Source organism: Malus domestica, chromosome 15 (genome assembly GCF_042453785.1).
Source record: "Malus domestica chromosome 15, GDT2T_hap1".
Taxonomy (NCBI): domain Eukaryota; kingdom Viridiplantae; phylum Streptophyta; class Magnoliopsida; order Rosales; family Rosaceae; genus Malus; species Malus domestica.
The window spans coordinates 2,840,482-2,862,186 of record NC_091675.1 but is presented as its reverse complement, the minus strand read 5'-3'; the positions used below and the strand labels follow the sequence as shown (position 1 = coordinate 2,862,186).

Below are 21,705 nucleotides of genomic sequence, written 5' to 3'. Positions count from 1 at the left end.
GATTTAGTGGTAATTTAATAAAAATAATATAATTGTTAGTATATAACAAGTATTGTGTATACGTATGTGTTATTTTTTGTTAATTTAATAATTTTGTAAGGATGCTGTGAAATGGCTCAAGTACCTCCAAAAAGAGCACAATCGAGAGCATGAGAATTTGAGTGAGCACTAGATATTTGTGGTGAATGGAAGAGGCCGTCTTGGCCGATTATACATGGACCCACTCCCGGCAGATCTCAAAACCAACCTCTTTCCACCCCAGATATTGATGTCTTCGTCAAAATTTTACTTTTCATATATCCTAATGGCGTAAATGCGTACAACACTAATCTGAGATATTTATATGACCGCTTGAATCTTTGGCCAAAAGATTAATGTGAGACATTTATATGATCGCTTGAATCTTTGGCAGAAGATTTGCATAATGTCTCATTTTAGTGTTGTATGCATTTATATGAAAAGTAAAATTTTGACGAATGCATCAATATCTGAGGTGGAAAGAGGTTGGCTTTGAGATCTGTTAGGGGCGGGTCCATGTAGAACCGGCCAAGACGACCTTTTCCATTCACTACAAATATCGAGTGCTCACTCAAATTCCCATGCTCCCAATTGTGCTCATTTTTGAGGTATTTGAGCACTTTCACAGCATCTCTACAAAATTGTTAAATTAACAAAAATAACACATACGTATAAACAATACTGGTTATATACTTACAATTATAATATTTTTATTAAATTACCACAAAATCTTCTTTATCTCCTTAGTGGCCTCTCTAGTGTCACGATCTACAAAATTCTCCTTATTCTTCTCAACATATGTGTGTAAGTGTCTTCTACTGGGTCGGTGAAGACCATATACATGTCATTTTTCGAGTTCGTAAACAAAGTCAGCCTTTAGCAGGTATATTGACTTTTGATCAATCGGGAATTGGGTGGCAGAATACTAGTTAAGTGCTTCCGCCTTAGGCATCAGGTGACAGGTTGCCTTCCTTGAAGGCTAAACCGTGCCTTGATATACATTTTCAATTTTTGTTTCAGTTGTGGGAGAGAACCCAAACTTGAATGACATATCCTTGTGCTTGATTTGAAAGTTAGTAAATTTACACAATAATAGTAATAATAAAAATGTAAGTGCTAGTTAATAATTTTACACAATAACAGTAATAATAAAAATGTAAGTGCCAGTAAAATAATTAGTAAATTTACACTAATAAAAATGTAAGTGCTAGTTAGTAAATTCACACCATAGCAGTAATAATAAAAATGTCTATATGTCCACCTGGTCATTTACCAAAGTGGGAGAGTAGATCCTTTAAAAAATTTTGACTCGTTGGCTTGTTTGAATCTTAAGATCGCATTGACGTATTTCTGTAGATTGTAAAAATACTCATCAAGAAAATCTTTGTGATATTAGATTATAATTTATGTTATCTTTTGGATGGCACAGTTGATCTTTTTCTTTTATCTAACTCTTTGGAAGCGGTCTTATTATTTATTAACATAAGTATTTGTTTAAATTTTTATGCTTAAAAATAGAAGAATCAGTTACAAATAGGCCTGGGCAAAAAATACCGAGAACCGAACCCGGTCGGTTCGGTTTTTTTTTCGGTTCATTTTGGTATGAGTACAAAATCGGTTCGGTTTGGTGCTTAGTCGGTTCGGTTTCGGTTCTACGTTCAATACCGAACCGTACCGAATCACTTTTTTTAATAGAAATTATTGTTAAGTGGACCACTCCTCCACGTTTTTGCACTCTTGGACTCTCACGTTTCTGAGACTCTCAGACTCTCACTTTTCTCACTCCGAAGTCACTCGGTCTCTCTCAATCGCCGGCTCCACCACTCCTCCTCCTCTCCAATCTCTCACGATTTCACGGTCTCACCTCCACCACAACCATCTTGACATCGTCTTCTCTCATGGTAAGTCAATCTCTTGAATTTGTTTGCATTTTATAAAATTAGGGTTCTAATTTTTAGATTCAAATTGGGATTGGAATTGGGGTTTCTCTGAAATTCAAATCTCTTTGGGTATAATTTTTTTTCTATCTGGGATAACTTGTAGTTCCTATCTGGGTTTCTCTGAAATCCACAATTAGTTAGTTAATTAATCGATTTCACATGGCTGATGGCTGTTTGGTTGGTTGACGATGTTAATGAAAGCAATGTCTCGTAATTTCTGGTCAATTTTGTATCCTTCTGACTCCAATCACTCCATCCAATTTTTTTTTTTTGCCAAAATCACTCCACCCTCTCCGGGTATTAGGAGAAAGTCATAACTGTGTTGATCAGGCATATTCAGTTGTGGGTATGCCCCTTTGTCTCCGGGTAAAACACCAGAACAATTCATTTCTTCTTTTAAAACCAAATTAATCAGGCATATTCAAATTTGAAGTGGGTATGCCCCTTTGTCTATTCAGTTGTGACTTACATATTTTAATCTCACGATATCATAATAAAAACCACTCTTTTTCTTAATTCTCATGATTATATCTACAAAAATTACTAAAAACAACTTATAACATTAATTTTCTAGAGCACCGATACATGTAAATATAGACATTGTCAACAAAGATTAAAAGCTGAGGCTTGCTCGATTGTCATTTACTGTTTAGTTTTCTAAATCAATCCCATCATTTGTAATGTAAATATTGGTGGGGTTCCCATTATTTGGGAAAATGGGTTTTGTATCCAAGCTCAGAAAATGGGTTTTGCCTTTTGAAAATGTTTATGTGAGTGGGTTAATTATGTGTCATTTTATTGGCTAGAGCTAGCTACAAATAACTATTTTGTTCCCTTGGATTGTGGATAAACAAAGAGGAGGGTCATAATGATTCACAAATTGTGATGGGATTTGATTCTTTTTTGGACATAATGATTCACAAATTGATATTTTTGTATTGATTGGATGCAGGCTTCGTACCGTGTAGATTCTATAGATGATGCAATTGATTTGGAATATGAATCGGGGGGAAGTAAATGTGAGGCCGAAAGTGAAGGAGATCAAGAGGAGGTAAGTGTCTCCCAACTCCTACAAGGTAAACGTAGTAAGGTTTGGGAGCATTTTAGGCCTTATCAAGTTAAGACCCTAATAAGCCTCAAGGATCGAGAAGGGAATGTTGTAAAAGATGAAAATGATGAACTGGTAATGGTTCCACATGTAAGACTTAGGGCTAAATGTGTCTATTGCCCGGAACATACAAATGATGGTGACTATGCGGCTGATTCAAGCACTAATGGTATCTCCGGAATGAGAAAACATCTTAATCGACAATGTAAATATTATCATGCCAACTTAAGGAAAAATCAAAAACTTCTTTATGAGGAGAAGAGAGGGGGTAAAACTTTGGTCAATAGGGAGTTTAACCAATCCGATTGTTTGGAAGCATGTGTAGAGATGATTGTTCTTGATGAGGTACCCTTTAGTACCGTAGAAAAAATAGGGTTCAATAGATTTTGTAGTGTTGCATGTCCATTGTTTCGTGTGCCTTCTAGGAGGACTCTTGTTAGAACTTTCCTTAAAATGTATGCCCAATCTAAGGATAGTTTGAAAAAGGAATTGTATGCGCACCGAATTTCTCTTACCACCGACACTTGGACAAGCACTCAAAACATCAATTATATGGTCCTCACCGCACACTTTATTGGGAAATGTGATCATATTATGAGTTACTGGATTGATATGGAAGCAGAAAACAATTAGTTTGTCACGACTGTTTTGTTAAGATGTTTATGTGATCAATTAGAATTTAACTAAGAAGCAGCTTCAATTGCAGATTACTTATTTCGTTTGACATTGAATATAATTTGGATCCAACTTATCGATTTTACGTTAATTGCTATGTCCTTGCTGTATTTGTGCAAAATAGCAATTGTGTAGCTTCTAGGACTGCAGGTTACGTAGCAATTGTGTAGCAATTTTGTAAAGTTCGGTTTGATTTGGCATGCTTTGGAAAAGTTGATGAGAAGGTGATATCAGTGCATTAAAGTTCCATTGAATAGCTTCTAGGACTGCAGGTTATGTCTTTTTATGGAGGGGTATATGTCAAATTTTTAAGGTAATTTCAAGCATTTTTTTTGGGGCCAAAAATTGATTTGGGCCAAAATCTGTTTGTGAATCTAGGCCTAAAATTTATTTGTGTGAACTTTGTTAATTTTGGGCCAAAAGTTGATTTGGGCATTTTTGTTTACTTAAATTGAAAAATAGGCCTTGTTCCTCATAGCCCAGAACCGAACCGAACCTATACTTATACCAAACCGAACCGAACCTATTAGGTTCGGTACTACATCGGTACAACCAGTCATACCGTACCAAACCGTACCGAAAGTTTGTTATAGGTTCGGTTTCGGTACTACCTCGGTACCGAACCGTGCCCAGGCCTAGTTACAAATATTGAACTGACCTAAAACGTAGCCAGAATTGAGTTTGCATGAAAATTTTACCAAAAAGAGGTTTTAACTTTATGATGAATTTTGTAGAACTGGGCAAAACTGATTTTACAAATCCGGAGTTAATAGCAAACTGTTTTTATGAAACATGAAAATTGTTGAGATTTCACAAGACATTTTGAGAGTTACTAGCTCCTTTTTGTTGTAGATTGCTCTATGTAGATATAAATTAGTGTTTTTTTGGCCTCGTGATAATCATATGCAATATTCTTTTTCTTTCGGGATTTATGCCCCTTTGTCAAGCAAAAAAGATTAAAAAAAAAATCCTATTAAGTCATGTGGAACTGGTCTTCCGATAATCGCGCAAACCCTTTCACAAATAATTTTTTTTTATATATTATATATAAGATATAAAATTACCAAAGTTTTGTTTGGTGCATTGAGGTAGGTATCGAAGAGATCCACCCTATCCAAAAACCAGAGACAGCGAGAGAGAGTGGCATTGAATTGCACCACTATTTCGCCTCTCCGTCCTCCCTCTCTGTGTCCGTCATGTCGTCGACCAGTGCTTTAAGCTCCCGGCTTTCCAACTTCCACCGCCTCACCGACTCCCAGGATCACCTCTCTTTCCGTAAGCTCTCTCGAAACGTATTGACCAGTAGTATTTCGCACAATTTTGTATGCAAACATTTCTCGAATTGCATAGAAATTATGGGTTTTTCGAAACAAGATGGGAAATTGGGTTTCTTTTTGTACCAAATTTAACCCCTTTTATCATACACTTGAGGAAAAAGCATGGCTTTGGCTTTGGCTTTGGCAGTGTAAGAAATTACTGTTGGAAATGTTGGACCATTGTATTTGAATTCTAAGCATTGAAATTCGATGCCACTTTGCTGAGCGAGATTGTTTAGGATGTCAAACTAAATTGTGGGCATTGAAAATTTGTGAGCGTAAATGTTTGCGCTTTTTAGAAATTTATGCTCAAATCTGTTAATCATTGTTCTGTTATGCAAAAATGTTTTGCCTATTCCGCTGTGAGACGGGGTTATCGCATAATTTCTGATGACAAATCAAACTTACTGCTTTATTCTGATTATAGGTGAAGGAGTAAACTCACGTCCAGCCTGTCCTTCAATTGTTTCTTGGCCTGGTATTAAGACTGGGAGGACACCCCGTTCGTCCCGTGTGTATGGCTTATTTGGAGGAGGGAAAAAGGGTAACAATGAAAGGGGTGATGATGCAGCTTCAAAGGTTTAGCATTTTCCCTCTTGTAGTTTGTTTTCCCATTTTTCTGGAACTTGTCTTGGGTGGACCAACTTTGTATTGACCATTGGAATTGCCATCTGCTGCATTGCTGTACCCGTTAATCCTTCTCAGAAATTTATTTCTTGCCCCTTGTATTCCTCTGTTGAGTGTGTCAAGTCAATACAAACTCTATTAAAATGAAAGGGGATGGTTGATTTTAACTTTTATATGCTTCATGTGGGGACACCTGATCAAATTTATATGATTGATGCAGTATTAGGTTGCAGGGTTTCGTAGCCCTTCCAATTGTAAGCTAAGTAGCTTTATGCAGCCCGAGCCCCACAGATTTTGACATTAGGCTGTCAACTGTACTTTGGTCGAACATGGTCCAGCTATGTTTTATTATGGATCACTATATCTTGCATCACGCAATTGGTAGCAGGATTCGTTCAGGATAAAGGGCAGTGGTATGGACGTTAAATGGGGTTGCCTAGCTATAATTATAGTCGAACTATAAGGTTGCTATAGTGATAGTGTTATCATCGTTTATTTGTCTTGTGTAATGGCGACATTGCAAGCTTGAGGTCGATCATAACTGGCCACTTTTGGTTTACTAGATCATAACTGGCCACTTTTGGTTTACTAGAACATATGCTGATAATGACTTTATGTTGTTTCTAGCATAATTGTGACTATGATCCTATGTTGTTTTCTGTTACAGTATCCCGAGTCTGTCTTAGTCCACGTGGAGCTAGTCCAGCAGTCCTAAGAATAGAAACCTTGATTTAAGTATCAAGTTGATGTACTGTTATGTCTGCACTTTTGATGCAGGCAGGAGTTTTCAGTATGCAAAACCTAAACCCTCACCGAATGACAACAAACCTAAACCCTTCCATTCCGTCCCAAACCCTACGGACAAAATTACCCTTCTAAATTTTAAAAATTACCCAACCAACCCAGACGGCTTTTTTGTAATTAAGCTGAAAATCGAAGGACGTTTAAGTTACTGTAGCTTATGTTTTTAGAACAGATACTGTCGCGACCCCTCCTCCTCCTGTTTTTCACTTCTACGGCATCCTTTTTTACTTCTACTTCATCCTTTTTTACTTCTACATCACAGCTCTCTCTTCCAGCGCTCTTTTTCTCAATGGCGAGGGCGATTGAACTCGTAAGTCTCTACATTTACATTATTATTACTGTGTAAATTTACTAATTATTTTGCTAATTGGCATTTAAATTTTTATTATTACTATTATGGTGTGAATTTACTAATTATTTACTAACTAGCACTTATATTTTTATTACTATTGTTATGGTGTAAATTTGCTAAGTATTTTACTAACTAACACCTACATTTTTATTATTATTGTTATTGTGTGAATTTGGTGTAAATTTGCTAAGTATTTTAATAACTGACACCTATATTTTTATTATTATTGTTATTGTGTGAATTTACTAATTATTTACTAACTAGCACTTACATTTTTATTGTTATTGTGTAAATTTACTAATTATTTACTAACTAACTTTCACATCAAGCGCAACGGTGGGTCATTCAACTTTGTGTTCTCTCCCGCAACCGAAACGAAAATGAAAAATATCTATCAAGGCATGATTCAGGGTTCAAGGAAGGCAACGTATCACCTGATGACTGAGGTGGAAGCACTCAATTGGTCTTGTGCCATCCGATTCCCGATTGATCACAGGTCAATCTATCTGCTGAAGGCTGACTGTGTTTACAAACTCGAAAATGACCAGTATATAGTCTTCACGGACCCAGTAGAAGACACTCTACACTCATATGTGAAGAAGAATGAGAAGAATCTTTTAGATCCTAACACTGGGGAGGCCACTTAGGAGTTAAAGATGATTTTGAGGTAATTTAAAAAAATATTATAATTGTTAGTATATTGTTTATACGTATGTGTTATTTTTTTTTATTAATTAAATTTTTTTGTAGGGATGTTGTGAAAGAGCTCACGTTCCTCAGAAAAGAGCACAATCGCGAGCATGGGAATTTGAGTGAGCACTCAATATATGTGGTGAATGGAAGAGGCCGTCTTGGCCGGTTCTACATGGACCCGCCCCCGGCGCATCTCAAAGCCAAAGCCAACTTGTTCCTACCCGAGATGTTGATGCATTCGACTTGTTACCACAAAATCATCTTTAACTTCTGAGTGTCCTCTCCAGTGTTAGGATCTAAAAGATTATTCTCATTTTTCTTCACATATGAGTGTAGAGTGTCTTCTACTGGATCCGTGAAGACCATATACAGATCATTTTCGAGTTTGTAAACCCAGTCAGCCTTCAGCAGATATATTGAGTTTTGATCAATTGGGAATTGGATAGCAGAAGACCTGTTGAGTGCTTCCACCTCAGTCATCAGGTGATACGTTGCCTTCCTTGAACCCTGAATCATGCCTTGATAGATATTTTTCATTTTTGTTTCGGTTGCGGGAGAGAACACAAAGTTGAATGACCCACCGTTGCGCTTGATGTGAAAGTTAGTAAATAATTAGTAAATTTACACTAACAATAAAAATGTAAGTGCTAGTTAGTAAATAATTAGTAAATTCACACAATAACAATATTAATAAAAATGTAGGTGTCAGTTAGTAAAATACTTAGCAAATTCACACAATAACAATAATAATAAAAATGTAGGTGTCAGTTAGTAAAATACTTAGCAAATTTACACCATAACAATAGTAATAAAAATATAAGTGCTAGTTAGTAAATAATTAGTAAATTCACACCATAATAGTAATAATAAAAATTTAAATGCCAATTAGTAAAATAATTAGTAAATTTACACAGTAATAATAATGTAAATGTAGAGACTTACGAGTTCAATCGCCCTCGCCATTGAGAAAAAGAGCGCTGGAAGAGAGAGCTGTGATGTAGAAGTAAAAAAGGATGAAGTAGAAGTAAAAAAGGATGCCGTAGAAGTGAAAAACAGGAGGAGGAGGAGGGGTCGCGACAGTATCTGTTCTAAAAACCTAAGCTACAGTAACTTAAACGTCCTTCGATTTTCAGCTTAATTACAAAAAAGCCGTCTGGGTTGGTTGGGTAATTTTTAAAATTTAGAAGGGTAATTTTGTCCGTAGGGTTTGGGACGGAATGGAAGGGTTTAGGTTTGTTGTCATTCGGTGAGGGTTTAGGTTTGCTCCAGTTCCTCTCTCTCGCCGAATTTATGCCGCTCGAGCGCGCCCAGTCACTGCTTATGCTCTTCAAGGCCACCACCCTCCTCTTCGCTTTTGTTTGCTCAATTTTCAGTTAATTCGGATTTGATTGCGGTTTTTGGGTCGTTGTGTGAGTTAACCCAGTTTGAATGTTAGTTGAATATTGGTTCCTTTTGGTTTTATAGTGAGGCTGAGGTGCACCGGAGTAAACCCATTTAACCATTAGTGATGCTCGTATTTTTGGAAGTTCCATTATTGATGGATCGATTTTTAAATTGTTGTATTGAGATATGCAAAGCGCAGTCGCCCACACCACATGAGTTACCGTTAGTTATTGATTTGGAGTACTGTCATTCACACCCGTGTCGTGTGGGCAACTGCGATTAACATTTTCCTTCTTGTCCGTCTGTGACTGCGAGCAATTGATTGAGGTGCTGTCCCATGAGCGAACGTGCGCATTGTTTATATTCTTATTGACAGTTTATATTTTGTTCAAGCACCATTGCCACCATCTACTACTTTAAATTATCAGGCAGAGCCTTCTTTGCCAGACCTCACCCCTGGTAAGTTGGTCATATCCCTTTTATGTCGGTATCGTCACTTTTTCAACACCTTGATATCACTCCACTCAATAATTGTTCATTTCTTCAGGTCTAAGGCAAAGTATGAGAGCCATTAGCAAAGAAAAGGAAATATCAATCCCCTAATGAACAAGCAGTTTAATCTTCTGCCAAGGAATTCCTTGAGAAAGCAGCTCGAGAGATTCTTGGTGATAACCAAGGTGGTCTGAAGATGACGTACCTATGATCTGATTCCTGTTTTTCCCGGTAGAGCTCTTTTTCTTCTTATCTTATCCACGTTGTGATTTTATTTCCTCAATTATTTCTGTTGGTTCAAGTTCATTATGGTCGTATAGCTTTCAATATTTCCAGAGTCATGTGCCCGCGCCAGTGTTATTGTACATTGGCATAGCAATACTTGTTATGCTGCTTGTGTAAAATTTGTAGAGCGTTGCTCGGTCAAAATAGGGAAGAACAAGTATTTGATTTATCCATAGATTGTTACGTATAACTGAAGGTTCTGGTATGATGATTGAGTTGCTAATAATTGTAGTCATCATATTTGGAATAACTATATATTACAACAATGCAAGTCATTTTGCGTTGTTAGCCACTTAAATAGTACTGCTACCCTTCAATACCGAAACTTCTGATTCCGATGATCGGTGCAATTCAGGAGGATTGCATATCACTATTTATCACCAATGGGAGTTTAATAATTCAAACCTGATCTGAAAATACATGGTGCTATATTTCTGTTGTCTCTGATTGCTCTTTCTTTGGCCCGTGCGAAAACAACATGGTTTTGGATGTGGATTCCACCCCCAGCACCCTTCCTGCAACAACCCTTACCTAATGGTAATTCCCCTTCATAGTTTTCTTAACTAGGGTTCCTGTTTTGTTGTTTGTGTTCTTAACTAGGGTTCCTGTTTTGTTGTTTGTGTTGGGACTTGCAAGTGAACTTGTGCCCATAGGTAAGTTCAGGGACTTGATGCAGCACAGGAAAGACCTGCAGCACTCTTTTTCCCCTTAAATACTAAATTCTGACGTTTTCTCCCTATTGTTTCAGGGCTTGCCAAGATGGACTGTCCTGATATAGCACCTCTTTGAATATTTCAATTTTTGTTGTAATGGTTCCGAAGTCAGATGGAGAAGCTCTCAAGAAATCTGTTGAAGATGGGAAGAAAGGTCAAGTTCTGATATTTACTGTTTCGCCAAATTCTTTACTTACTTCCTTTAGTGTGGTTAGGAGTAATAAATATAACGTAATAGAAGATGGCATACTGATGTGGGACAGTTTGGGAGGTCTGATTTAGGGCTTTTATAAGGGGCATTTCATAGAAAAAGGGCTTGAATTATTTGAAGTTTCAGGGGGGAGAACAGATGATAGCTTTTTCAGGCGTCGGTTGAATTAGGGTTTTCCAGGTTGGACATATAGGTTCTCTATGATATATATATAGATTAAGAGTTTGCTTTCCATCTTTGTTTGCATCCATATGTTAGCTAATGTGCTTGCACTTTTCAATTCTAAAGTTTGTTCGATGTGAGATATATATGGATAATTCTTGTAACTTACTGCAGTGGAGCTTCTATTATATTCTCCCAAGCATCGAGTGCTGGACTAGTCTGTTTTCTTCCTGTGGCTGATGGCTGTTGGAATTGCTTCATCTCGGTCAAAGATTACTGCTCCTGAGAAGTCTGATGAGAAGTATAATGAACTAGCGTAAAAGGTTTTTACATGCAAGCCTCATTTCACAGTTTTCACTGCCCGACTTCTTTGTTCCCTAAATGCTTTTCTCGTATACATGTCGATTTTAATTCACTTGAACTTTTTGTTTTACATGAAATATTGTGTGGTTATCAGGGATGGATGTATCATTATGAATGGAAATGTCGGTGGATATTTTGATATCGGTAACTGTCATCTCAATGGAGAATGATTGATTTAACTTTCACTGAAGTTTCATTCAAAACTTTCATCTTTCAAAGGAAATGTACATCGATCAACCTGTTGACAGTCACTGATGTGACATAGAAACCGAAACATCCTCCAAAAATTTTAGTAGAGATATTTCCATCACAACCCAGAGAGTTTCTTCTCGCAGACCCGAAAAAGAACAGATAGATATCCATCTGTATACACACAAAAAGACCATCTCTCCCCATAATTGCCTTTATTATTTATTTGTTTTTATTTATTTATTATTATTGGTTATTATTCCTCCCCCTCCTCCTCTGTCTCTCTCTCTCTCCTCTGTCTATCTGGAATCGAAAACCTTATCTCCTTTTTTGATTTGGGTTTTCGTTTCCTTTGCTTAATCTCTAAGGTTTTATCTATGGAGATTGATTTATAGTTTTTTCACTAAAAAATCGTATTTTCTATTTCCTGTTTGGATGTGGATTTATAGTTTTTCACTATTTAAGGGTCAAAGATTCGGGCTTTGAGCAGGAGATGAAAAGGGTTCAACTGGGTTTTGAATTTGATCGCTTTTCTCTGTTGAATTTTGTTAATTTTTTGTGATTAATTCGGGATTTTGAAGAGGAAGATGAAAAGGGCTGCTGGCAATTCCAAGCAGTCTCAGCCTGCTAATGAGGAAACTAGGATGAAGTTCAGGCATGAAAGTCTTCTGCAAGATTACCTCGAACGACAAAAGGTTTGGTTTTTTGTTCGACTTTTGTTTTGGTCTTGTCTTTCTTATTGAACTTCTCTGTCTAGTTCTTCTTCTTCTTTTTTTTGTTTTTGTCTTGTCGAAATTTTGTTTAGTTATCATGTTTGTTTGATATTCTAGTTAGTTTGTTGTGATTGAGAAGAAGAATGAGAATAATTCTGAATCGACAGAATGAAGTACCAACTCCAATGTTAGAGTGACAGTTTTCTGACAAGACGATGTATAATTTAAATTCTAAACTACTCTAGCTTACGGGGACAGAAATTCGAACTTTAGTACTGGAGTCGGGCACACTGCCCTGCCTACTGACCTAACCCACGTATGCTAGACTAACAGTTGTTATAGGAAAACTTCAATTTTCTAGGATCTTAAATCTCCAATGAATTCAAAATCAAGTACTTGGCTTTTATAAAGGGACAGATGATAGCTTTTTCAGGCGTCGGTTGAATTAGGGTTTTCCAGGTTGGACATATAGGTTCTCTATGATATATATATATGGATTAAGAGTTTGCTTTCCATCTTTGTTTGCATCCATATGTTAGCTAATGTGCTTGCACTTTTCAATTCTAAAGTTTGTTCGATGTGATAATATATATGGATAATTCTTGTAACTTACTGCAGTGGAGCTTCTATTATATTCTCCCAAGCATCGAGTGCTGGACTAGTCTGTTTTCTTCCTGTGGCTGATGGCTGTTGGAATTGCTTCATCTCGGTCAAAGATTACTGCTCCTGAGAAGTCTGATGAGAAGTATAATGAACTAGCGTAAAAGGTTTTTACATGCAAGCCTCATTTCACAGTTTTCACTGCCTGACTTCTTTGTTCCCTAAATGCTTTTCTCGTATACATGTCGATTTTAATTCACTTGAACTTTTTGTTTTTCATGAAATATTGTGTGGTTATCAGGGATGGATGTATCATTATGAATGGAAATGTCGGTGGATATTTTGGTATCGGTAACTGTCATCTCAACGGAGAATGATTGATTTAACTTTCACTGAAGTTTCATTCAAAACTTTCATCTTTCAAAGGAAATATACATCGATCAACCTGTTGACAGTCACTGATTGGACATAGAAACCGAAACATCCTCCAAAAATTTGAGTAGAGATATTTCCATCAAGGATGATATTTTCTTCTTGGCCGTCCTGTTACTGCATAATGTGTTGTAATTTTGGGAAATAGTATTTATATCTTCTTTGATTGGATAGGAATCTAATGCTGGAACAGCCAAAGATGATTCTGAGGACGAAGTCATGAATCTTAGTGTGGCGAGTGATGTGTGTTTCATCATAACAGCATTCACTTTTCTGTTGCTACCATATTTCGTTATGTCGACTTGGTTTATCTGGGTGCTGATCATACTTTTCTGCATTGGCGGTATTGAGGTACAGTGATTAATTCTATTATTTATTAATTTTGCTTGCAAAGCAAACAAAGTTTGCTATAAACAGAGTCCATGGCATTTTCATACCTCTATGGGAATTAAACTAAATAGAACTGTGCATTACAATCTATAGAATGCCGAATAATGCATTTGTTTTGATAACTTTTTGGATAAGAAACAACTTTCATTAATAAAAATTAATTTGTACAAAATAAAGGACAAGATGTCTACTATCTAAAATCCTGCTAACAACGGTAAAACAGGAAAATCAGAAGCATACCACACCACTAAAATTAAGAAAGCTTATGAATGTCCTTTTTGTAAGAAAGTCATGGACATCCTTCCTACACCTACCTCATAATGTATTTCAATGATTGGAACCATCTATATCTTAGATCCTCATTTCAAGGGTCATCCCCGTAGAAAATCATCCAAATCCTAAAGTGTTTGAAGGAGAGTCTAAAAACTGAATGGTTTCCATCATTGAATCACATTCCTGGAAATAGGATGTCCATAACTTTCTTAAATGTTGAATTGTTCTGTCAAATTTGTTTGATCTGCTACTTTCCTGTACTATTTGTTAGGAAGCTTGCCAAAGTTAGTGTCCTATTTTGTTTAGGATTGTATTAAGGAATCTTCTGTCAGTTGACATATGTCATGCTAGCTGATGTATCTTTTGTTTTCAGGAAATGCATAATTGTGTTCTGAGCGTGATTTTGAGGTACATTTGATAATTTTTTTTCCTGTTTCTACTGAACCTATCACCCATGCTCCTTAATGTCTTTTACTGGTTGAATATAAAATGAGAAGTGGTGGATGGAAGACAATAACTTTGCCTCTTCTGGATGAGGTTTCTATTCTCTCGCTTGTTGTATAAGCTTTTTGTGTGGCATTTGCAATTTTCTGGGTTGTTACCCGGCAGGCGTCATATTCATGGATAGGCCAAGATGTTCTTGTATGTTTCATGTTTTGATATGTGTGCTAGGCCGAGTGTATTATGCATTCAGCGAATTTATGCAGTTACAGAAATTGTTTTTTTTTTTTTTTGTCCCTTTCAAATCCTGGACACTTGGTAATGGAGAGTGATTGGATGCGTCCAGACTACTGGGGTCAGTCTTCTATTGTAACATCTCAAAATATTTCTAATGGTCATACCTGAAAGAAAGCTTTTACTTACCAGTTAAGCTCTTGATTGCACTTCATGCATGCTAAGTATTGCAATTTTGGAACAAATCTATTTCTTGCTTCTATGTTTTGTCAAGGTAGTCACCCAAAGATCTTCTATCAACCTAAGTTGAAAGGTTTAAGGGTTCCCTATGGACTGCTGAAATATTGCAAAGAAACCTAAAAATTTACAACGTTATGCCATATCGTTATGCATTATTGTACCATGTTTAATCCTTGGGGTTTTTCGCTACATGATTCTCATGGTTGTCTATATGGTCTGTTGAAGATGGTTGTACATCCGTCATTTTATCCATGTCAGCTAGTTAAAATATATTTTGTTGACAGCGTAACTGGTTGATGATAACGGTCTTGCAAATTACTCGATTGCCTAATATAATGGTATCAGTTCTTTTATCATTTAATTAATGTATGAAGTTTTTGTCTCATAATTCTAACATGTCTCAGGTTACCACGGAACTACTTTGTCTACGCCATCTTTTGGGTATTCCTGTCACCCTAAATATTCAAAGATAGAGTCAAGGTTGCGGTACGTTCTTATCTCAGCTTCTTTTTCTTATTTTTCTTGGTTTATTAGATACCTTGTATCATTAAGTGCATAGATTTTCGACTGAAATGCATCGGTTGGAGTATTGGGGTGTGTATTGCATGTGTTTATTTGCTGAAGGCTCACTGTTGTTCAAAATGATTCTACATATGTTGTTGATGGACATCTTGTCCCTTCTATTTGTAACTCATCTTTTTTCTTGTTCAATGAATTGTTTCTGTTTCTGATATTTTAAGAGAAGTAAGAAACAATACCATTCTGATGTATTCATCTCAGAAAGTCTTTTTGTTTTTTTTGTTTTTTTTGAGAAGAATCTCAGAAAGTCTTTATGAGAAGAGAGTGTTCGAGCAAGTATGCTTATACGAGTATACTCCTCTATGTTGATTTTGAGTAGTGTCCAATCATATGCAAATACATATATCGCTAATTCATGTTCATTTATTTCTTTCCTTTACACACGAAACCTACATCGACTGTATTAATAAAACCTGGGCTGGAGCATTGATAGCTAAAAGATAAAGACTGGGATTCAAGCCATTAGTCATACTTTTGCACTCTTGCAACCCACCTTGACATCACGATTTGTCAAAAATATGATGTGTAATTTACTAATTTGTGGATGAATTGGTAATAGAAACAAATAAATATACCTACGTGTCGAGTTTTGACATCCAATTTATATTTTTATTATAAACTTATAATAATAAATTTACTGTAGTGATCATACTAATGTTGTAATGCATAATAACAACAGTAAATTTAAAATGTTAGCAGGATCCTAGGTGGTGGTCCAGTGTTAAGGTGTAAAGATTTTTAGTTGTATGACTGCAGATTGACTGTGTCTATCTGTCCACCTGGTAAATAGCCTGGTCATTTACCAAAGTGGGAGAGTAGATCCTTTCAAAAATTTTGACTCGTTGGCTTGTTTGAATCTTAAGATTGCGAAGAGTGTTTTACATAAATAGAGGGCATATGTTCATTGACGTATTTCTGTAGATTGTAAAAATACTCAACAAGAAAATTTTTGTGATATTAGATTATAATTCATGTTTTCTTTTGGATGGCACAGTTTTTTTTTTTCTTTTAAGGAACTCCTTTTATATTCTGGTTCAGTTTTACTAATGTGTCAATGAGTTCACCAACAAAAGTATGCAACCATAAATGTACCTAACATCTTTGGCTCATGTCCCATGATCCCCTTTCCGAGTAAATCTTGTGTGTGCATGTATAAAGGTTGCGTATTCACATGAAATGTTACAATTTGCTTTTGCTTATAGGTTGCTAAAGGTGATAGTAGCGGTGAAGCCTTAACAATGCTCCTGAGAATCCCTCGCTTTTTTAACCCCTGTGGTGGTGGGAATATGATTGGCTTCGGGGACGTTCTGTTTCCTGGTTTGCTTATTGTGTTTACTTACAGGTACTGATTTCTTTCAGTTAATTTCTCTTTTTTTTTTTAATAGGAAATCAAAACCATTTACTTGATTTGCTTCAGTTAACACCATTTTTGAAAGAGAGAGTACCTTTCCTTTGTGGATTAAGTTCTTGAGCTAGTTGATTAATTGAAAAGAAGTCCTTAGTTAAATGTGATTATGTCCGGATTAAATGAGGTTTAACATACGTTCCAGATCCCCATACCACCGCAAACGGTTATTACACTCGGAAGTGCACCAATTTTCGTGCATTTGCATTTTTAGAAGGCAATCGTTGATATCTATCAAAGAATACAAAAATCGTGTACGAAATAAAGTGGGGGATAGATGTATTATGTGAAAATGTCAATTATGTTGCATCATGGTAATGTACATGTCGTAGGAGTTGGGATATACACGTTATCATGATGGTGAACAATTGGATTATGAATGGGAAATAAGCTCCAACTTTGATTTCTTTGTATCTGTATCAGCACTGTCTTGCTACCTTGTCAATGAAAGGAAAGTTTAACTCCTTTCACATATCTATTTCTTGTTATCAAGTCCTATAATTTATCCATTAATCAGTTTGATGCCGATTTTCCAAAATGATGATATTTGCTAAAGTTAACTGAATTTTCTTGGTAGATTAGCTACCTCAGATTGGGATACTTGTTTCCTTAGTCGTCTATGATATTGATAATGAAGTCCAGAAGAGACATTATATGCAACACTTTGGCTGATTTTAGTTAATCATCCACAGTAACACACTCACGCTTACTTGTTCATGACTTGTGACTTGGAAGTTAATCATCCACAGCCCAACACAGACCAATGAAATGATCACCAAACCTCGCAATCTCGCATCCCCACCGTCATTCGTCGGGTGCAATGCCCAACACTAACAACCGGACATTCCGGAGGCCGGACGTACTTTATAGGACCCATCTCAAAAGATAGGAGTGATAAGTAATGACAGGATGAGAACGCTTCTTCGGACAGTTCGCCATGCCTTTTATTGATCCACAGAGATCACCATTTCCGAGGAAAGAGTGTCTGGTCAGTGAAGCAAAGTCGCTATTGTTCAATACATTCCCAGACAAGTTGTTAATGGTGGGATTATGGTGCACTCATCCGAACAACAAGGAAAGACCGAAAGCAGAGCAAGTGATGAAGGTTCTTCCGCTCGAAGCGCCATTGCCGGAACTTCCACATGACCGGCGGTGGTACGATGATCCATTGCCTCAAGGCAATAATTCAAGTCCTTCAGGTGGACTACTACTGCCTGAAATTTCGGAAAGACTTGCATGATTGTACATTTTCCATAAAATTAACCATAAGCAATTTAAAAAGTCCACTTTACTACCCGCGGCAGGGGGAGGAGGGCATGCGTTCTAGGATAGATGCTAAACTGATAAAGATAATGAAATGATAAGAAGAGAGAAGACAAGTGTTCTAGTTTGCAACGCTTGGCCTAATTGACCAAAATGAGGCATGTGGTAGTCAAGAATTGGTCAGTAAATGACCATTTGGGACCAAAATTCAAACGAGAAACAACTCGATAGATTTTGTTAGATTAGTCGGAAATGCTGGTCTCTGTGGGTCAATAAAAGGCACGGGAAACTGCCCGAAGAGGCGTTCTCATCCCTGTCGTTTCTTATCACTCCTATCTTTTGCATATTCGGGGTACCCCTTCATGCGCAGGTTAAATTTCATAGGGCACTTGGAAATTTTCGATCATGAGGATTTGCACGACGATGAAGAGCAAGGGAAGAAAGAACTCAAGTACCCGAGAATCTCCTACTTGGAACGTGCAACATTCTCTACTCAAGCAGAATATATGCACTTTTAACTATTGAACTACAGCCACGCTTGAAAGTTGTATGCTTATCGATTTCCCTTAACGTCATGTTGCAGATACATTATAATATGAACTAGTCAGGCAAAATAATCAGCAAATTACTGTCTACGCTACTGACCAAATCCAACACTATAGTGCCTTGAATAAAGAAAGAATGTTTGCACATTTGAATCAGCAAATTGCGTTAAGCTTTATACGCAACCATTCATTACCAAACCGCGGTGAATTAGTAGTAAAAAAAGGTATCATTCTCTTCGTCTCGTCGAGAAGTATGATTTTCGTTTTTGAATCACTTGGTTTCGTTGATTATTGAAGAAGTTATGAACGTTTAAAGTTTATCCAGTTTCCGACGAGTTTTCCAGTTTTCTCGCGGACCAGTCACCTTTGCAGCTATTTTCCGACCATATCCGGCAACTATTGAGCTTCCATATAGGTTTAATCTTATTCTACACGTTCATATCTTTATTTTGATATATTATGAATCGAATTTGGTTAAGAAACGAGTGAGTTACGAAGTATTGAAAATTGCCCAAAGAGTTTTTAACATAAGGACCAAAATGATGGATGGTGGACAATCTCAGGGACCAAAGTGATGTATTATGCAAATCTCAGTGACCATTTTGGCTATTTACACAATAACAGTAATAATAAAAAGGTAAGTGCCACAGTAATAAAAAAAAAAAGCAGTGGGTCGCGAAATTATCTATTATAAAACCCTAAGTTACAGTAACTTAAACGTCATTCGATTTCAGCTGAATTACTCATTCGGTGAGGGTTTCGGGGATGGGAGGCCATGCCGCCTTTGAGAAGAGCCGGCCCTGAGGGTGTGCAAGTGATGCCACCGCACAGGGCCCCCAATTCGGAAGGCCCCCGATTACAATTTTAATTTACCTGTAGATGTAGTATAAGTTTTTAAATTTGCAATGATGTATCAAAGCCTTCTCGTAGCCCAATTGTCTTCCGCTTCTTATCCACAATCCATGTCCAAGAAACTGGGTTCGACTCTACCGGCGCCTATTTTTTTGTGTTTTATTTTAATTTTTTGGGTATTTAAAAGCATGGTGTTTATTTAATGTTTTATTCTCCTCGCCGTCGCACTCCTTACCAGGACTCGAATCAATGGTAATGTGTCAATTGTATTCATTTTTTGTCGATTTTAATCATTATTCTGAAAATTAGGGTTTGATCATTATCAATTTGGGTTGTGCAGATTTCGTTTGATCTCTTAATTTGGGTGTGCATGTTTCGTTTAATTAATTTGAGTTGTGTAGAGGAAGCAAATAATTACTTGAATTAATCATATTTCATTTGGATAATTTGGGTTGTGAGGTGTAGAATCGAAATACAATTCAGACATTTAAGAATCTCAATCAACAGCTTGATAATCAATGGTTATATCACTAATTAATACTACGACTATATAATATTTAAGATTCATGCAGATCTTCGATTCGGTGGGTGGGATTGTTGGTTTAGAACCTTTTTTTTTTGGTGTTTGGATTCCGTTAAGTGATGGTCCAGAATCCTCTTTGGTGTCTTAGTTTCGTTGGGTGGTCCGAAATCCCTTTCTTCAGAGATGTAGTCTTCGACCGAACTGCGTCGCTCTAGCCCTGCATTTCGACGAGTTGTATGTGTTATTGATGATGTGATGGTTGGCATTATTGTTTGATGTGATTATGGAATGATATTGGTTATGGTTATTGTAATTATGATTAGACTTCGTTTACCATTGTGACTAATGAATATGATTGTGCTTCGTCGTTTGTCGGGTGCAATGCCCAACACTAACAACCGGACATACTTTATAGGACCCATCTCAAAAGATAGGAGTGATAAGTAATGACAGGATGAGAACGCTTCTTCCGGCAGTTTGCCATGCCTTTTATTGATCCACAGAGATCAGCATTTCCGAGGAAAGAGTGTATGGTCAGTGAAGAAGCGTTCTCATCCCTGTCGTTTCTTATCACTCCTATCTTTTTCATACTCGGGGTACCCCTTCATGCGCAGGTTAAATTTCATAGGGCACTTGGAAATTTTCGATCATGAGGATTTGCACGACGATGAAGACCAGGGGAAGACTGAACTCAAGTACCCGAGAATCTCCTACTTGGAACGTGCAGCATTCTCCGCTCGAGCATAATATATGCACTTTTAACTATTGAACTACAGCCACGCTTGAAAGTTGTATGCTTGTCGATTTCCCTTAACGTCATGTTGCAGATAAATTATAATATGAACTAGTCAGGCAAAATAATCAGCAAATTACAGTCTACGCTACTGACCAAATCCAACACTAGAGTGCCTTGAATAAAGAAAGAATGTTTGCACATTTGAATCAGCAAATTGCGTTAAGCTTTATACGCAACCATTCATTACCAAGTGAGTTGAAATTCAGTTAATACAACAGTTCTAATGAAATTACGTTACTACTACGTACATTTATTAGAGTTGATCGATCGAGATTAAAGAGTAGAATACCCATTCCCAAGTAATACAGCTATTGTTCTCAACGTATTCAGATATGATTTTTCAGTTCCATGCCATGACAAACTGCAACAACAAAACCTGTATGTTAGTCAATGCAGAGTTCAGGAACCTCAATAACCCTTCGCGTGCTATAAACACATACTATTCCCTAATCAATCACAGGCAAAAACACGAGGGTGACGGAGGATGTGAGAGAAATTCAGATCCCCTGTCATCCACATATATTAGAGATAAAAGGGTTATCCCATTCGATTTTGGATTTAACAATACTCTTTGACACATAATATATAACCCTTAGTTGGGTGCATTAATTTAAGCCTTATCAAGGGATCCATCATCTAGATCCAAGGGGAGAGCAGAGAAATTGAACAAGTCAGAGAGAAACTATCAAGTTAAATAACTCACTGGAATCAGAACCCACAAACAGTAAATGAAAAAAAACTCAGTTGCGTACCTGGCCTGTTTCAGAAACTGTAGTTTCCGGTTCTTCATGCATAACAGCAACCAAGCCAGAAAGAGTTGAGTTCGTGAAACTTACATCAGCCTCGGTATCATCCATGCTCAGATCATCATACCTACAAAATGACAAGCAGGGAATGACGACTTCGCCTAGGATAAAGTACTGGGAATGTACAAAAAGGATACGAAACATTTAGAATTCAAAAGACACCATAATGCATGAAAGAAGGCATACGTATATTGAACAAAAAATGGCTGGTCACAGCCGTATATAATGTGCTAACAAATACATAAATGCAGATCAACGTTAAAGCCAAAACTAAAGAGGGAG

General features: G+C 36.9%; 2 protein-coding genes and 1 long non-coding RNA gene across 18 annotated transcripts in view; 2 read left to right on the top strand and 1 right to left on the bottom strand.

Moving 5' to 3' along the window:
• LOC103442127 (uncharacterized) overlaps window positions 1-21,705 on the bottom strand; it is a 32,076-nt gene that overhangs the window by 8,269 nt on the left and 2,102 nt on the right. Inside the window, exons 3-4 of one of the 7 annotated variants that reach the window (XM_029095307.2) lie at window positions 21,370-21,490; window positions 20,764-20,978 (exon numbers count right to left, since the gene is read on the bottom strand). The exons of 5 other annotated variants lie outside the window; for them this stretch is intronic. In XM_029095307.2, the coding sequence (XP_028951140.1) occupies window positions 20,958-20,978; window positions 21,370-21,490 (142 nt within the window). In that variant the 3' untranslated portion in view covers window positions 20,764-20,957. Of the gene's footprint in view, window positions 1-20,763; window positions 20,994-21,369; window positions 21,491-21,705 lie in introns of those variants that run through there. One more of the 7 variants, XM_070813111.1, reaches the window with a different exon arrangement.
• Window positions 1,737-17,045, top strand: LOC103442172 (uncharacterized). Of its 10 annotated transcripts, none has more exons than XR_011575789.1 (14): window positions 1,742-1,919; window positions 2,911-3,009; window positions 5,485-5,636; window positions 9,310-9,375; window positions 9,464-9,639; window positions 10,442-10,560; window positions 10,954-11,102; window positions 11,913-12,026; window positions 12,663-12,811; window positions 13,251-13,427; window positions 14,113-14,147; window positions 15,059-15,140; window positions 16,436-16,575; window positions 16,784-17,045. XR_011575789.1 is itself a non-coding variant. In XM_070813114.1 (5 exons), exons 1-5 carry the CDS (start codon window positions 1,917-1,919, stop codon window positions 6,561-6,563), a joined length of 543 nt encoding a protein of 180 aa, XP_070669215.1. In that variant the 5' UTR covers window positions 1,742-1,916; the 3' UTR covers window positions 6,564-6,742. The 10 variants fall into 10 exon arrangements, 4 of the variants coding, with proteins under 4 accessions (XP_070669215.1, XP_070669214.1, XP_070669216.1 ...); XR_011575788.1 differs by adding an exon at window positions 4,834-5,016 and having other exon boundaries at window positions 2,911-3,034; window positions 10,954-12,026; XR_011575791.1 differs by lacking the exons at window positions 1,742-1,919; window positions 2,911-3,009; window positions 5,485-5,636; window positions 9,310-9,375 and adding an exon at window positions 10,201-10,230 and having other exon boundaries at window positions 9,521-9,639.
• On the top strand, window positions 7,367-7,900 carry LOC139192026 (uncharacterized). Its single transcript, XR_011575795.1, has 2 exons — window positions 7,367-7,507; window positions 7,591-7,900. It is a non-coding gene; the product is annotated as an uncharacterized lncRNA (long non-coding RNA).

Coding starts and splice junctions, on each gene's coding strand:
- LOC103442172 (XM_070813113.1), top strand. Junction 3,035..4,833: donor TGTCTCCCAACTCCTACAAG/GTAAACGTAGTA, acceptor GCATTGAGGTAG/GTATCGAAGAGATCCACCCT. Junction 5,017..5,484: donor CCAGGATCACCTCTCTTTCC/GTAAGCTCTCTC, acceptor TTCTGATTATAG/GTGAAGGAGTAAACTCACGT.